Source organism: Spinacia oleracea, chromosome 3, assembly GCF_020520425.1.
Source record: "Spinacia oleracea cultivar Varoflay chromosome 3, BTI_SOV_V1, whole genome shotgun sequence".
Classification (NCBI taxonomy): Eukaryota; Viridiplantae; Streptophyta; class Magnoliopsida; order Caryophyllales; family Amaranthaceae; genus Spinacia; species Spinacia oleracea.
In genome coordinates this window covers 27,973,517-27,992,111 of record NC_079489.1, presented here as the reverse complement: position 1 = coordinate 27,992,111, position 18,595 = coordinate 27,973,517, and the positions used below count along the sequence as shown (strand labels likewise).

At 35.6% G+C, this 18,595-nt stretch overlaps 1 protein-coding gene across 1 annotated transcript; it reads left to right on the top strand.

Moving 5' to 3' along the window:
* The first annotated feature begins 2,500 nt into the window (after positions 1–2,500).
* Positions 2,501–7,205, top strand: LOC110798349 (type IV inositol polyphosphate 5-phosphatase 7). The gene is made up of 13 exons (XM_022003529.2): positions 2,501–2,974; positions 3,104–3,194; positions 3,661–3,729; positions 3,870–3,954; positions 4,052–4,156; positions 4,243–5,023; positions 5,145–5,338; positions 5,432–5,540; positions 5,648–5,796; positions 5,930–6,182; positions 6,310–6,361; positions 6,689–6,760; positions 6,875–7,205. The coding sequence occupies exons 1-10, from the start codon at positions 2,945–2,947 to the stop codon at positions 6,150–6,152; spliced, it is 1,836 nt and encodes a 611-aa protein (XP_021859221.1). The 5' UTR covers positions 2,501–2,944; the 3' UTR covers positions 6,153–6,182; positions 6,310–6,361; positions 6,689–6,760; positions 6,875–7,205.
* Positions 7,206–18,595: the final 11,390 nt, after the last annotated feature.

Genomic DNA, 18,595 nt, shown 5'->3' with positions numbered 1-18,595 from the left:
TAGATCGTTCATCGTTGTCATTACAAACTTTGTAAGCCTCGTCACCAACCTTAACGACCACAAATTAATTAAGCTCGATCTTATGCTTTGACTATACTATAAAGTCGATCTATAAGGTAAGTTAACTACTTTTCTTTGAGCATTATTTGCAAGTAATCTAAGCTAGGAATTAAACCATGTGTTGAAACCTTGTAACTATGTAAACAATGTTCATCTTCGATCTAGCTAGCCGTCTTTTGTAGGAAGAGACAACTAGAGTCTCATTTCTATTTCTTTCCTTGGTACAACAAAATAGGCCTTCCTTTCTCTAAAATTATACTACTAAGTATCAATCGCTTTCGTATCATACAAATCTAGTTCAAATATTTTTCCATGGAAAATCACTTTTCATTGAAAATATTTTACGTCAAATCAAACGGAGTTTGAGTGTATCTTACCAAATCATAGGGAAAGTCCGAATTTTACCAAAATTAAAAGGGCTGTGACATTTTATTTTATTACTAAAATAGACATACGATGTTTAGATGCATTTAAAATTAAGGACTTGTGTATGAAGGTGACGGATCCAGTTTTAAATCTCCCTCTTCCACTTGTAATTATAGTACCCTTATGACTCATTCGCGCCAATATAAAAACAACAAAATTTATTAGTACTATATTAACAATATATCTAATTACTTAATTAAGTACTTGCTTGACAATAATACAAATTTCATTGTACTTTTAGGAATCTAAAACAATCCAACATAAGTGCATATGTCCAATGAATCTTAATTGAATCTAACAGGGGAAGAATATAATTAAGGAGTTTAATGAGGATAAAAGTGTACCTTAAAGTAAATAAGTGGGCCATTTGGATGTTTATAAGGGGCGTTTAATTAGTTCGCACAGTGGTATGAGGTTGGCATTAGAAATGATATTAAAATGGTATGGGTTTGTAACTTGATTCTTAATACCGTGTGTTTGCTTCATATCTGGAATGAGTTTTTTCCTTTTTATTTGATATCTATAGTAAAGGTATGAGCCAAACCCACCTCCCCCTAGGTTTATAAACCCCATATCTTGAGGGTTTGAGGTATGAGTTTGAAACTCTTAAAATTATCAACCAAACAAATGTATGGGTTTAGACCATTCTATACCCATACTTCATACCTAGAATTCGCGAACCAAACACCTCATAAGGGGCAAAATATGATTTATGCACTCAGGTTCAAATATTCGCGAACCATGTGCATTAGCACGAGTATATTCTAGTATATACGGAGTATTAGTTACAAAGTACTACCGAGTAAAACTTTTAAATGTGCGGATACCTGACTCATAAGATGCAAAATCGACGCTCATGTTTATGCCTCAATCCTTTGTGACCCTAACACTATATTAAAATATGTTTAAGAAGCCTTACAATATAAGGCAAAATAAAAATCAATGATTAGGGAACCTTAATCGAATTACTACGCCTTTTCATGTTTTACCCTAATACTAAACCTAATGTTTGATTCCTCTAAAAAAAATGTGATATTTGATTAAAAAAATAATAAAAAATCCGAAAATGACAAAATCCAAATCTAAAAATTAGTAATAAAATAATTACACATGAGAGAATCCCTTTCTCTTTACACATTCCAATTCAGTTAAACATTCCTTACAAACACAACCCAAGAAAGGAAGATTGCAACAAAAGAGAGAAAAAGATGACAAAATAATTTCCAAATATTTATGTTAACATAAAAATAAAATGAATAAATAATTTTAAAAAACTAACTTTTGCTTTAAGAGAGCAATATTTCCTACAATATCCCACCACATAGCTTTAACTTTGTTGGTAGTAAGACTAATTTCTTAAACATCAAAGAGTAGTACTCCCTCCGTCCCGGAATACTCGACCCGGTTTGACCGGCACAGAGTTTAAGGGACTTGAATTGACTTATTTAATTTAATAGGTAGTAGTTGATAGTGGGGTTTATTTTAATGTAGTCAGTGGGAAATGTGTAAAGGGGTGGGGTTGGGGGAGAGTAGGGGTTGAATTTTTAATTATTTTTTGTATGGAGTAGGGGGTAGGTGGGTTAATAGGGGTGGAGTGAGAAATAATATAATATTGTTAGAATATTTCCATTTTTAGAAACAGGTCAAGTATTAAGGGACGACCCGATAAGGAAAACAGGTCAAGTATTCCGGGACGGAGGGAGTACTAGTCATACATTAATCCTCATAGAATCTTACTACCGGGCAGCATTGCCTGACCCGCCGGGCAGCTCTGTTATTACGCTGACCTGGTCGTTTTGCTTTAAAGAGTTAAAGCAAAACGACATTACTCCTTTCTTTATCACTCCAATGGGCCCTTGCCCCCCTTCCTTCTCATTGGGTTTGGGATTCATTTCTAGGATGGCCCACTTACTCAAAAACCCAATTTTATTAAAAAAAACAAATTAAAATAAAAAAGCATGGGAAAATCTCTTCTTCCTCAATTCAGTCATTTGCACTTTATTCTGTTCAAAATGCTTTGATTTTACCAATAAAAATGAGCCTTTATTTTTTATCTCTCTAAAGCTTTCTCTCACTAGAAATTTCTTACTACTAGTACTGAAATTTTATTGCGGCATTGTCTTGTTTTTAAGTTAAAACACTTCCTTCCATCAATCTTATTACGGAGTAGTAGTACTACTACTTACCCACGCATTTAAGTGTGTTCATTCTTATTTTCTCTCTCTCCCTAGGAACACACTTTCTCTCTCTAGAAGGAAAAGTAATTTCCCAAAATATATTTGTGGGTTTTCCCTTCCTTATAGAAATTTAAGTGTGTTTGTTTTTGGTATACATTTTATGAGAGAGACAAAATAATTAAGGTAATAATTGCCATAATTACAGCGTATTTGTGAAGAAAGAGTGAGGTGGGAAGGGGGTTTAGTTGAAGATTAGTGCTGTATGAAGAATTGGTGATACAATGAGAGATGAAAAACCCAAGAAAAGCAAGGTTTGCAGGAAATTTCTACCATTATTTTTTCTAAATTTGGTTTTTTGTTTGTTTGTTTGTTTTGATTTTTGAGATGATGTAAAATGTTGGTTATTGAATTAATTGTGATTTTGTTTTGTGGGGATGAAGCTTTGGTGGTCGAAGTCATTGATTAAGAAATGGTTCAGTATCAAGAATAAGTGCGAGGATTTTCCTGTTGTTGATGATCTTGCTTATGGAGGTATGTTAACTTTACTTTTTCTTAATTTCGTCTTTTTTTCTCCGAATTCGACGGAGTTACAAATTTAGGCTGTAATTGACCACCGTCCGGTCCGGATTTAGTTGTTACATTACAACTTCAGATCGTGTTATAAATGTGATAATAAATTCCGTATGGAGGAAGTATTTTTGTTTTGCCCTTAAGTCGTTAATTAGAGGCTAAATTTTGTATTTTTGTTCTTTTCTGGCGGAGGGTTGGTAGTCTTATTTGGCAATAGTACCAAGTTATGCTCATAAGTTAATGATTGGCTGTAACTTAAATTCTCAAAATTTTGTCTATTTTGTCCTGTTATTGGGTATTTATTTAATTAATTGGAGCAGTTTAGTTTAATTAATTAGATAATATAGGTGCATATGACTACGGAGTATTACATTTGATTTGTTGAAGATGTGAGGTATAATACAAATGCTGAATTATGATAATTCAGGAGGTGAAGTTGAGTGGAGGAGTAGCTTCTCAGAGAGGGAGCCAAGTAATATCAAGAAAAGCAAAACAGGTAAAATTATGGATTAATTTTATTAATTATATGACAAATTATGTTCACTATAGTAGTGGTGTTATTTCATGGTTGCTTTTTTTTTTCTTCTTCTCCTAGTGACAATTTGTCACCTTTGTTTCCCATTATTGGTGGCGCAGAGAAATTTAACATCAATTCAGATCGGATTCGACATGGCGGAGAATATCTTGAGCATCCTAGGATCATAGATGTCCAGAATCACAGGTAGTTTAGGCTGAATGCATATCTTTAGTTTTTACCTTTATCCGTTTGTCTTTGAAGGCGCGCCTAATACTCATTTATCTAAAATTGGATTCTTCAGTGTTTTTGTTGCAACATGGAATGTGGGTGGGAAATCACCACCAAGTAACATGAACCTTGATGATTGGCTTCATGCTTCACCTGCTGCTGATATATATGTTCTTGGGTATGTGATCATGTTTTTCCGAATTATGTGTTCTTGTGGCTGATATGTACAGTTGAATTTAGGAGTTGAAGTAGTTGATCTTTCAGATTTCAGGAAATTGTGCCCTTAAATCCTAGCAACATATTAGGGGCTGAAGATAATGGTCCTGCAAAGAAATGGGTTTCCCTAATAAGAAAGACATTAAATAACCGTCCTGGGATGAGTGGAAGTAGTGGCAACCATACACCGTCCCCTGTTCCTAATCCAATTGTAGAAATGAATGCTGATTTTGAAGGGTCCGGTCGCCAAAGAGCTGCATCTTTCCTCCCTCGCCGATCATTTCAAGCCACAGGAAGCAGGAAGATGGATAATGATCCTTCCACATCGCAGCCCCGACTTGAAAGGCGTTACAGTGTTTGTGACCGAGCTATATTTGGCCACAGACCGAGTGATTATAGGCCAAGCAACTGCAGACCCAGTGATTATAGGCCGAGTGACTACAGGGCAAGTGATTATAGCCATAGACCCAGTGATTATAGTCACAGACCCAGTGATTATAGCCATAGGCCCAGTGATTACCGGCCAAGTGATTATAGGCCTAGTGACTTCAGGCCAAGTGATTTCTCTAAGTGGGGTTCATCTGATGATGAATATGGTCCGGGTGATTCACCAAGCACGGTACTCTTTTCACCAATGTCATGTGGCGGATCCACCCAAAGTGACATATGTTACAGACAGCCTAAGCAATCAAGGTACTGCTTGGTGGTAAGCAAGCAAATGGTAGGGGTATTTCTCACAGTATGGGTCAGGAAAGATTTGCGAGAGCATGTACGCAATGTGAAAGTCTCTTGTGTTGGTAGAGGATTAATGGGTTACCTAGGAAATAAGGTACTAACTCTTGTTGATTGCTTGAGTTGTGTACACCACTTCTTTAATCATGATTTAGAATTTGTTAAATGGTCAAGGAGAAAGTATAGAGATGTGATGTCTTGATCTTCTTCTTCTGTAGGGTTCCATTTCAGTCAGCATGATGTTGCACCAGACCAGCTTCTGCTTTGTCTGTAGTCATTTAACCTCAGGACAGAAAGAAGGTGATGAGCTGCGCAGAAATGCTGATGTCATGGAGATTCTGAGGAAGACGAGGTTTCCACGTGTCAGTAACGTGGGTGACGAGAAGTCCCCTGAAACAATTGTTGAGCATGAGTAAGATCCTTTTCATATTAAGCATAAATATTTGTATATATTCACTCATTAACAAGAATCTGGATATTTACTGTGGTATACAATTTGTTGCAGTCGAGTCATTTGGCTTGGGGATCTAAATTACCGGTTAACCCTTCCTTATCGGTCAGTTAGGGCACTTGTTGAGATGCAAAATTGGAGGGCATTGTTAGAGAGAGACCAGGTTTAGTTTCTTTTCCTGAATTTCTCTTGAATCTTGATGTTCCTTTCTGAAATACTCCGTAATTTGTTAACATTTGTGACACTAAACAAATTTGGTTTCATCTGCAGTTGCGCACAGAACAAAGGAGAGGCCGTGTGTTTACTGAGTGGAAGGAGGGAAATATATATTTCCCACCAACTTACAAGTATTCTCACAACTCAGACAGATATGCAGGGGATGATCTACACCCGAAGGAGAAAAGACGAACGCCTGCTTGGTAAGAGTAATTGCTTAACAAATTTGAGGGATAATATCCAAGCACACTTGTTCCAAATTGGACAATAAAGAGTTAACAAAAAGCTATGAGTAATTGAATATATTAGCTGACTAGTGGTTATATATCTTTGAAGGTGTGACCGAATTTTATGGCATGGAAATGGGCTGCATCAGTTGTCCTATGTTCGCGCTGAGTCAAGGTTTTCTGATCATAGACCAGTTTACAGTATATTCTGGGCCGAGGTGGAATCCATCCCGGCCAGATTAAGGAGAAGCATGAGTTGCGCTAGTTCCAGAGTTGAAGTTGCTGATATGTTGCCTTATTCACATGGCTACACAGAACTTTGCTTTTTCTAAGGAGTTGGGTTGAGCAACGACCACCATAAAGTATTTTCTTTGTTTCCTTTTCTGAATCTTCCGCATCTAGCTAACCTTACTTCTGAAGCAAGGGATGCCTGTGCCTGTCTCGTTGTTATTATTCTTTATCTTATTGACTGTTTTATCTCACTGACAGAATGATCAAGCTCAGAGGCTACTCCATCACTGCCATTCAGAATATTGTACTGGTAACATTCCTTGTACTATATTTGGCCTACATTTTCATTAATTTGTTCATGTCTGATGGAGTACTATAAATTAATGAAACATGTCAAGTTGCCAATTTAATACTCATTCTCATTACTCCGGCCATTAAAATTCAGAATCACCACATAGTGACCTCAATATTTGATACATTGCCATTCGCCACCATGCGAATGTTGAAATAGAACTAGAGGAAAAAAAAAGAGTAAAACTAATGAAGAGCATGTTATTTGCTGATAGAGAGACATATTGGCAGAAGTTGTTGCACGATTCCATTAACATCTAAGACGGGAATGGTCCCCATTTTGCAGGCGGGAATAGCTTTGAACAAACTCAATTCCTTGACATGATGCAGACATTTCCTTGCTCATTGATCGAAAAAGGTACCTCTTGTGCTTCTCTTTTTGGCTTATCTGCTCTTTTAAGCTAATCTCCTAACTAGTTGCATTAATACTACTCAGTATTTCTTAACCCCTTTTTTATCATCTTTATTACAGGTGTATATTCTGCAATTTTTGTTTAACAAGATCACAGCTCGAAACTGTACATAAAAGCCCCACAAGGTTGATATTTATCTCGAAACAAATCTAACAAGATTCAACACGAACAAGACTTTTTGCTGACCAGGCTAATCATTTTAGGGTATTCCTTTATTTTTTTGTAATTTTATATTTTGGGTGTAGTTTGATTTTTGCTGACAGTCAATTAGTGGGAATTCCCTCTTTAATGTTGTTTAGAAAAAAGGAGAAATATAAGCTTAGAGATTTGATTAGGCATTCGTTTGTGAAAGTGATGGAAAAAGGTAATATAAAAATATATTTTTGGGTACATGTTTAATGATAACGCATTTTAAGGATTTCCTTTTTTTTTTATATATAAATTAAATTAAAATTTGGTAAGTAATCATTTCCCTGAAAAAGGTTGGGAATTCCCTTGATTATCCCCCCCAAAGTCCACTGCTTCTGTGTGTGTGCGCTTTGGCTTTTGCTTTTCCCGCGAGGTGTCCCCAACACCCTTGAAAAGCACTAGACAACGTTACAGGTTTTGGCACCAATATCTGCAACTCATTACTATTTCGACATTTTTAATTTCTATACATTCTGATACCAGTACAATAGTACATTCCTTTAGATCTTGGAAGTTAATTTTCGATTTAAACATTCCTTTACATCTTGGAGTAGAATTCAGCCAAAGATTTACCAAAATATTACTCCCTCCATCCCGGAATACTCGACCCGGTTTGACCGGCATAGAGTTTAAGGAACTTGAATTGACTTATTTAATTTAATAGGTAGTAGTTGATAGTGGGGTATTATTTTAATGTAGTTAGTGGGAGGTGGGTTAAGAGGTGGGGTTGGTGGAGAGTATGGGTTGAATTTTTAATTATTTTTTGTATGGAGTAGGGGGTAGGTGGGTTAATAGGGGTGGAGTGAGAAATAATATAATATTGTTAGAATATTTCCATTTTTAGAAACAGGTCAAGTATTAAGGGACGGTCCGATAAGGAAAACAGGTCAAGTATTCCGGGACGGAGGGAGTATACACTACATTGTTCATGCACACCGTACCAACCTTACTTATTTATTCGTATTTAGCTCTTCCATTTGATCAAATACGCAAAAAAATAGTCTTGGTTGTATACTTGTACGGATTACTATATAATCAGCCTGTTGATACTTCTCACTTTTTCGTATTTTACATCAGACTGATGACTGATCTAATGGTTAACTGGAAACACCGTCATTGTTGTTGGGGTGTTTTGCCATTTTGTTCATTACGGATTTATGGGGTATTTTCGGGGTTTATTGGGTTTCTGATGAACAATATTTGTTGGTATTCAGCATGGTATTCAGCCTTGCACCACACGAGCAACCAACATATCAAAGCAAAGCAAAACAAGCAGCAGCAACCTTGTGCACACAATTAGAGCTGGCAAAATTTGACCTAACCCACCAACCCAACCCGAACCCAACCCAATAATAAAGGGTTGGGTCAAGATTTTTAACCCGTTTAATTAAATGGGTCAACCCAACCCAACCCGTTTAATTAAATGGGTTGGGTCAGGTTGAAATGTTCGACCCGGAAACAACCCGCCTAACCCGTTTAAGTTCAAAAAGTATGTAATATAGATTTGTTGAATGTTATTTGAAAGATTTTATTTCTCATTTTTCCTTCAACATTGAACAATTATTTGAAGTTTTGATTCATGTCAAATACATATTGAAGTATTATTTTTTGCTATGAGATATACCACAAAAATATCACCTCACAATTCTATAGTCAAGTCAATTTACACTTAAAAGTGGAAAATAAATTTAAACGGGTCAATTTCAGGTCAACCCGTTTATTGTTGGGTTGGGTTGGGTTGAAAATCTCAACCCGTTTAATTAAACAGGTCGGGTTGGGTTGGGAAAATCTCAACCCGTTTATAAATGGGTCGACCTGATTTCGACCCAACCCAACCCGTTGCCAGCTCTACACACAATGACCAGCTCAACAACTTCTAGAAGCAGTGGCTAACTGATTCCCTAGATTTAAGGAAGGTTGTTAGAGCTGTTAGAGCTGTTAGTTGATGATCTATTTATGCAATAAACTGACAATGATGAGCTGTACATTTAGAATGTTTTGATTGGTGGAAACACCTCATAGAAGTTAGCATACAGATTGTATAAATATAGTTCCTGCTGTAATTATTCGAATTCATTCAATGAAATAATATCTTCATTCTTCTTAAGCATTTTCTCTCTAATTCTCTCAAGAAGTTTTCATCCTAAAGAGGTGAAAACTGACATGGTATCAGAGCAAGATCATTAGATCCTGCCTGAATTATTTCCGCAAATTTCTACTTCTTCTATATTGCTTGATCAATTGATCAAGTTGTTCTCAATTTAGAATCCTTGATTCTGATTTTCTGCAGCTGAAATTCTGTAGAATTTCATCTTTGTTCTCTTCAGAATGCCTACTGATACTGATTCTTCACTCAATCCAAATTCAGCTTACTATCTCAGCAATAATGATCTTAATACTTCAAAATTGGTCAATATAGTCTTTGATGGCAAGTGCTTTAATGACTGGAAAAGATCTATGATGATAGCTTTGTCTGCTAGAAACAAATTGTGTTTTGTTGATGGAACTTTGGATCAACCAACAGCAAACTCAGAAAATTTTAGAATCTGGAATAGGTGCAACGATTTGGTAATCTCTTGGATGTTAGGATCTCTTGAAGTTTCAATTGCAAGAAGTGTTTTGTACCTCAAAACAGCAAGAGATATCTGGTTAGATCTTGAAGAGAGATTTTGTCAATCATCTGGTCCACAGTTATTCTCAGTTCAGCAGAAACTATGTGATTTGAATCAAGATGGTGATGAGCAAATCTCAGGATTTTTCACTAAGATCAAACTTCTTTGGGATCAACTAGATGGCTTGGATCCTTTACCATCTTGTATATGCACTGGCTGTAATTGCACTCTCACACAGAAACTTCTGAAGTCTCAACAGAATCAAAGGTTGATTCAGTTTTTGATGAAATTGAATGAGAAGTATGATCACTCTAAAAGCACTATTCTCATGATGAGTCCACTTCCAACAATCTCTAAAGCATATGGATTATTGCTTCAAGAAGAACAGCAGAAAGAAGTTAATAGCAACAGAAATCACAACTTGGAATCTACTATGTTCACTGCAAGAAAGTTCACTGATAATAGGCCATATAAGTCTAACTATGGTTCTAGTTCTGGCATGCAAAACACAGGTGGAAATCAACCAAGAAACTTTACTTACAGTAGAAACAATTTATACTGTGAACATTGCAAAATGAAGAATCACACTGTTGATAAATGTTGGAAGCTACATGGCTATCCTAAGGATTTCAAAGGCAGAGGCAAAAGAGTAGCAGCAGCTGCTCAGTTAGAAGAGTTTACTGAAAAGGAAAGTCTAACTGAGGGAGATACAGGAATGGTTCATGCCACATTTACAGAAGAACAATACAACAAGATTTTGAGCCTGCTTAACACTCAGAAAGTTGCTAACCAAGCTGAATGTTCTGGTTCTGGTTCTCTTGGTTTAGCAACTACTACTCAATTGAGAGGTACATTCTGTCTCCTTTCTAAATTTAAAGCTAAGTGGATTCTAGATAGTGGTGCAAGTGATCACATGTGTTCAGAGAAAAACATGTTCAGTAAGTTAGAATCTGTTGATGATAAACAACACACCATCACAATTCCTGATGGAACAGAGTTACAGGTAACACACAAAGGTATAATTGACCTAGGAAATAATATAACACTTAGGAATGTGTTGTATGTACCAGGTTTCCAGTTCAACCTGATTAGTATTTCTCAACTCTGCAATGATATCCAGTGTTCAGTTTTATTCACACATAATGAATGTTTTGCACAGGACCTTTCCAAGAACAAGCATACCCTGCTTGGTAGATTGGACAAAGGCCTGTATTGTTTGAATGAAGAGTTGTTGGCATCTGATAGCAGTACAATGTCACACAATTATGCTCTTTCCAACATGGCATCTGAAGTTGAAGAAGCTAAACTTTGGCATCTTAGACTAGGACATATTTCTTTTGGCAAAATAAAGAATATTAAGAACATTAATGTCAAAGGTTGCCTAGCTGAATGTTTTTGTCAGATTTGTCCATTAGCTAAGCAAACAAGGTTCCCTTTCCCCACTAGCACTATTAAGTCAGTACAGCCCTTTGACTTGTTACATGTAGATGTATGGGGGCGTTACTCTGTACTTGATTCTTCTAGATGTAATCAGTTCTTAACAATTGTGGATGATTACACTAGGATGACTTGGACTCATTTAATGAGAAATAAAACAGATTCTGTCAAAATTATGACTGATTTCTTACTGTATGTTGAGAATCATTTTGGTTTTACAGTTAAATCAGTTAGATCAGATAATGCACCTGATTTGACAGAAGGTGCAATGAAGGACTTGTTTCTTAGCAAGGGAATTCTTCAACAGAAAAGTTGTAGTCACACACCTCAGCAAAATGGTGTGGTTGAAAGAAAGCATAAACATCTTCTTGAAACTGCAAGAGCTTTGTTTTTTCAGTCCAAACTACCTGATAAGTATTGGAGTGATTGTATATTAACTGCTACTTTTCTGATCAACAGAATGCCTTTAAAAAGTATCCAGTTCAGTACACCATATGAGAAGCTATTCAAACAACCACCTGACTTATCTCACTTGAAAGTCTTTGGATGTCTATGCTACATTACTACCTCTAAGGTCAACAGATCCAAGTTTGACCCAAGAGCAGATCCATGTGTTCTACTTGGATACCCTCCAAATCAGAAAGCTTACAAAGTTCTCAATCTCAACACAAAGAAATCAGTGGTTTCCAGGGATGTTGTGTTCCATGAACACCATTTTCCTTTCCATTTCTCACCTGATCCATCAGTTGCTTATTCCACTCAATTCTTTTTACCAAATACTACTCCTTACTCTTCAGATTTACCTGATATTTCATCACAAGATCTTGATTCTTCTAATTCTACAACCACAACTCCCTTGTCTATTTCTGTTGTTAATTCCCCCACATCTAACATCTCTTTCACTCCACCATCTTCTCCACCTTCTCCACCAGCACCTAGAAAATCTACCAGAACTATCAAACCACCCTCTCATTTCAATGATTATGTTTGTCACAAACCTCCAAAACACTGGTGCAATCTTGTGGCTTATGACAAATTGCCAGATCACCATAAGCTTCTCATTGCTGCACATATGGAACTGGTTGAACCTACTACATATTCTGAAGCTGCTACAGATTCAAAGTGGATAGATGCAATGGATAAAGAAATCAGTGCATTGCAACATAACAAAACCTGGGATTATGTCCTATTGCCTAAAGGAAAGAAGGCCATTGGATGTAAATGGGTCTACAGGATCAAAAAGAATGCAGATGGCTCAGTTGAAAGATACAAAGCCAGATTGGTTGCAAAGGGGTTCACACAAAAATATGGTATTGACTACCATGAAACATTATCTCCTGTTGTCAAAATGGCCACTGTGAGGTGTCTAATTAGCTTAGTTGCCAGCAAACAATGGAAACTTTTCCAGTTAGACATTAACAATGCCTTTCTTCATGGCACTCTTGAGGAAGAAGTATACATGAAGGTTCCTGAAGGTGTTTCAGCTCCCAATGGTTATATCTGTAAGCTAAATAAATCTCTTTATGGCCTTAAACAAGCTTCAAGGCAATGGTTTGCTAGGCTTCACTGTGAGCTCAAGTCCCAAGGGTACTTACAATCAAAGAGTGATTATTCTCTTTTCATCAAACATGATTCTGCAGACATTACAGTGGTGGTTGTCTATGTTGATGATATTATCATCACAGGCTCTAATGAAGCTACAATAAAGGCTCTTAAACAGCATCTACATAATACTTTCAGTATTAAAGATCTAGGGATCCTAAATTTCTTCCTTGGAATTGAAGTTAGTCAGACATTTGATGGATACATTTTAACACAGAAGAAGTATACAAAAGAGCTTCTCCATGATTGTGAATGAGATTTGTCTAAACCTACTGTCACTCCTTTTCCTCTTAACATGAAGCTGACAACAGATGGTGAACAATATTTCAATGCAGAATTGTATAGATGCTATGTGGGAAAGTTGAACTTTCTTACTCACACTAGGCCTGACATATCTTTTGCTGTTCAATCCCTAAGTCAGTTCATGCATTCTCCCACTTTGCAGCATGTTGATGCACTCATTCATACTCTAAGATATATCAAAGGGACTGCTGGCCAAGGAATTTTGTTGAGAGCTACAGATCAGCTCACTCTTCAGGCATATTCCGACTCTGATTGGGCTTCTTGTCCAACTACAAGAAGATCTGTAACTGGTTACATCCTTCTGTTGGGAAATTCACCTATAAGTTGGAAGTCTAAAAAGCAATCTACTATCTCCAAGAGCTCTTCTGAAGCAGAATATAGAGCCATGTCACAGGCTGCAGGAGAAGTTACATGGGTTGTCAGATTACTAGAGGAGCTTGGTGTTCACAATCTCAAACCAGTTGAGCTTCACTGTGACAACCAATCAGCAATTCATATTGCAAGCAACCCAATCTTTCATGAACGAACTAAACATATTGAGGTGGATTGCCATTTCACCAGGGACAAGATCCTAGAGGGTCTACTTCAGTTAAGTTATTTGCCTACTAAGAATCAACTGGCTGATATATTCACAAAGATCTTACCAAGTGCTCAACACAGGCAATTATCTACCAAACTTGGCATGATCAATGTCTCTCCCATGCCTAGTTTGAGGGGGGGGGGGGGGGGGTGTTGGTATTCAGCATGATATTCAGCCTTGCACCACACGAGCAACCAACATATCAAAGCAAAGCAAAACAAGCAGCAGCAACCTTGTGCACACAATGACCAGCTCAACAACTTCTAGAAGCAGTGGCTAACTGATTCCCTAGATTTAAGGAAGGTTGTTAGAGCTGTTAGAGCTGTTAGTTGATGATCTATTTATGCAATAAACTGACAATGATGAGCTGTACATTTAGAATGTTTTGATTGGTGGAAACACCTCATAGAAGTTAGCTTACAGATTGTATAAATATAGTTCCTGCTGTAATTATTCGAATTCATTCAATGAAATAATATCTTCATTCTTCTTAAGCATTTTCTCTCTAATTCTCTCAAGAAGTTTTCATCCTAAAGAGGTGAAAACTGACAATATTTGTTGTTCATGACTGCTACAAGTATAATTCTATAAACTACGGAGTACTTGAAACTTGATAGTAGTATCAAACTTGGGAGTTTCTGGTTATAATACCAAATGAAGACTAATTTACCATAGTGCTTCTTACATGGGCTGGGAACTTATAAAGAAGATGCATTTACACTTTACAGTAGAGTGCATTTTTATGTCAGCCTTCACCGAAGGGACCTTCTTAAAAAACGAAAATGATAAAGGTCGCAACATGCGACCTTTAAGCCGTGTCACAATGATGACATGGCATGCTTATGTGTCGCGATTTAAATAGGAAATTAAAATATTTAACTTATATATTCTATTATACATGTTTCAAAAAAAGGTAAGAAAATCTTAATATTCTAATTTGTTTCCTTCTTTATATTGATTACCGTATTTACATAATTTCATAGTAAAAATATTGCATTAATAGTAAAAATATCATGATGACGCATAGGCTACGTGGCGCATACATGTACCAATTAAACTCCAACACATAAGATTGCGACAACTAAATGTTGTCGCAACTTGCGACCTTTATCATCACCCAAAAAAAACAAGGGATATAACAGTGAGAACATAATGCATTGAGCCATTGACAGATGATGTGAAGCTAATAATTCCGTAGTAATACTTTTGTCCGGGTTCAAATATAAGATCAGATGACACAATTAATTCAGTAAAGATAGAGTATAACTTTTGTGCTTCAAATTCCAATCTTAGTAAATCATTAAGCCACTAAATACCATCAGTCCAATGGAAACTGAAGCAAAATTCAGATATAAGCTACTAATACTTGAAGTTTATGGTAAATAATTCCAAATAAATAATGGTACATTAGTATAATTAAAGGATTAAGGTACAAAATGAAAAACATTGGAGTATACCACTTTTGGATTCCCTTAAATGTTGTGTTTGGCAGTAGCTGTTAATGCGGGGACCTTTGCCTTTGAGGACGGCGACTAAACCACTGTAACCAATTCTCTTTCTGTCTCTTACCAGACACTAAAGATAGTGTAAACTGAGATGGATTATAACCAATGATTTGACTGATTCATCCAAATTTGACCATTTTTTTTAATTTTTTTTATTAACTTTTGAAGAGTTAAGCTAAAGGTTGGGGTCTAACTTTTTACATTTTTCACCTTTAAGGACCTACACCTTTTTTTTCCACCTTTTAGGACCTCATTTCTATTTTCCGGCCACTTAACCCAACTTTAACTCACCGGTGGTTAATGTAAAAACTAAAGAGATGAAGTCCTTTAAAATTAAAATTTTAATATTTTTTACAGCCAAATAAATCAAATAAAAATAAGGTAAATTTGCCAAAAAGGACCTTTTATAACACAAATTTTGCGAGAAAGGACCTTATATAATTTTTTTTGTGAAAACACACCTTCAAGTAATTTTTTTTGCGAGAAAGGACCTAAGGAAATTTTCCGGCATTGACTGAGCTTTCCGGCCATTGGCTTGCACGTGAGCAGCACGCGTGGCTTACGTTGGCTAAAGACATTGATTTTCCCGAGTCTTGAATTTTCAAACTTGATTTTATTTCGACTTTTTTTCAACTTTAGGTTTTAAATCTTAGAATTTTGGAGGAAAATTGGGTGTAATTAGCAAAATAAAGCCACACGTGCTTCTCACGTGCAAGTCAATGGCCGGAAAAGCTCAGTCAATGCCGAAAATTTACTTTTGGTTGTCTTTCGCAAAAAAAAAGTACATTAAGGTGTGATTTCACCAAAAAAAATTATATAAGGTCCTTTCTCGCAAAAAAATTTACATTAAGGTGTGATTTCACAAAAAAAATTATATAAGGTCCTTTCTCGCAAAATTTGGATTATAAAAGGTCATTTTTAACAAATTTGCCTAAAAATAAATAAAATAAAAGGGTAATTGAATCCTAGCCCTCTCCTTTCTTTCCCAGTTTCCCTGCATATTTTCATCTGTTTTCATTACAATTCGATCACCTAAATCATACTCCAAAATTTATACGTATCATCAATTTTCTTTCATCCCTTATGTCGTCGCTCTCCTCCTGAGTATTAAGAAATTCACACTTATTTCAATCAATTTTGTTTTGGATATCGCTGGTTTTGAGAAATTTAATACAAAATCCGAATTCGGTGTTTAAAATTTTGGTGTTTTTCTTGTAAATTAGATAAGGATATGCTTGACTTTAGAATTAATAGAGGGAAAGAAGAAGATAGATAAGGGCAGAAGAGCAGTGTAATCATACTGGAGCTCTCGGATGATCGATGAGCTACATCTGGTGAAGATAAGGCTTGATGATAAGAACCATATTGTTAACAAATAGACATAGAGAAGAAGAAATTAGGGAAGATATCATTGTTTCATACGGAGTACGTAGATCACTCTACACGGCCACACAGGTACTCTTGAGCCGTAGGAGAAAAAGTGTAATTTGTAATTAAAAAAACACGGTAAATAATTTGTTGCATTTGAAGGCTGAAATATGGCTGCCTTCAAGAACAACAAAGCTGCATCACTTAACAACAACTTAAAATCAATATCGCAACTCAATTTTGCAGCACCTTGGCCGGTCTTAACTTGATTTCACCATTTCTTTTTAATTAATATTTTTCATCTTCATTTTACTAGCATTACATTTTTGTGGCATTTTTCTAGAAATTCTTTTGTCGTATATTAATTTTCTATTGTTTTCTGGGTATTTTGAGATATGACCAAACTATTGTATTTGGACTGAATTACTTTTCTTTCCTTCAAAATAAAATTGATTTAAATTTTATTCCCTACAAAAAAATAATTTTATTCTCTTTCTGTTCATTGGCTATTGAGCACACTTTAAATATAGAAAAAATAATTGTAATTGTGTCAAGTGGATTTTAACTCAAGGACCTAAACTTTTAACTAAAGGGACTAATCTTTTGTATGTTTGGGTTAAATTTGACCGGAAAATGAATAGTAGGTCCTTAACGGTGAAAAAAAAAGGTACAGGTCCCAAACGGTGAAAATTGTAAAAGGTTGGACCCCAACTTTATGCTTAACTCAACTTTTGAATATTGAATATTATAGATTACTCCCTCCGTCCCTTAATACTCGCACCGGTCAACCGGTGCGGAGTTTAAGACATTTAAATTGACTTATTAATTTAATGGGTGTTAGTTGATAGTGGGTATTTTTTAATATAGTTAGTGGAAAATGGGTAAGAGGTGGAGAGTGGTGACCGGGGGTGTGAATTTTTAAATGATTTTGTGTAGAGAATAGGGGTGTAGGTGGGGTTAGTAAGTAAGTGTGAGAAATAATATAATATTGGTATAGATTTCCATTTATAGAAGCGGTGCAAGTATTAAGGGACGGCCCGAAAAAAAAAACAGTGCGAGTATTAAGGGACGGAGGGAGTAACAGCTAGTGTTCTTAGGTCGGGTTGTAGCTTAAGTTGCAAACCAAAAATAGCCCGTAGTATAGAGTCAAATAGTATGGGTTCCATAATTTTTGAAATGTGTTTATTCAGATGTTGTATACTCTAGGAAAGGGTGATTGATAAATGACATCATAGCCCCCTTTCTATAGATGATTTGATGGTGAGAATCTTTCATTCAGTAAAACTCGAAGTAATAGTTTCTACTCTGCATTTCATGAAATGGAGTGTTTTTAGTTAATTACTGGATTTAACTGTTCATTACTGTTGCCGCCTGTTGGAGTATACTCTCACTATTTGCTTACTTTTTTTTGGCAAAGCATCAGGAAATTGTCTGTTGCCGTACCATATATAAAGAAAAACAAAATTCAAGTTAAAGTTTTACTCCGTACATTGCAATTTGCAATCAACGTCACAAGAAAGGAGTATCCTTATTTTCCTTTAGGCTCCGTTTAGTTTGATGTAAAACATTTTCAGTGTAAAATGTCAAGAAAAGATTATATACTCCGTATGTAATATCCCGAATTTTTAAAACTCGATTAATTATGCTTAATTATTTTTATTTAGCTTAAAATCGTTTTAAATCCTAAAATTCGAACTTTATTTTTTTTAGTTAATTAACGAAGTTTTATTTCGCTTGAATTTTTAATATTATTACACGATTTATTAATTTTTAGATTCTATGATTAAATTTCAAATTTTACGAGCTTAAGCTACTTTTTAAAAATCTAAATTATTCCGTGATTTATTTCGGATTTTTAATAATTTCGGAACGTTCTTATTCGAAAACTAAATTTATTTTTCGTTAACGATATTTTTATAAATAATTATTTTAAAACTTGGTTTTAATTAAACTTTTCTATTCCAATTCGTTTCCTAAAAATAGAGAACAATTTTCAGAAATCTTGCCTAACTAAGTGAAATGACCAAAATGCCCCTAAGGAACAAATTGACATCTTTTCTTCTCTTTCCTTGCTATTCACGTACAAACAACAACATACAAACAACAACAAGAATGAAGGAATTCCTTCATTCCTTTCTACCCACAATTCAGACTACATTCATGCCTTGGTCATCAATGAGAAAA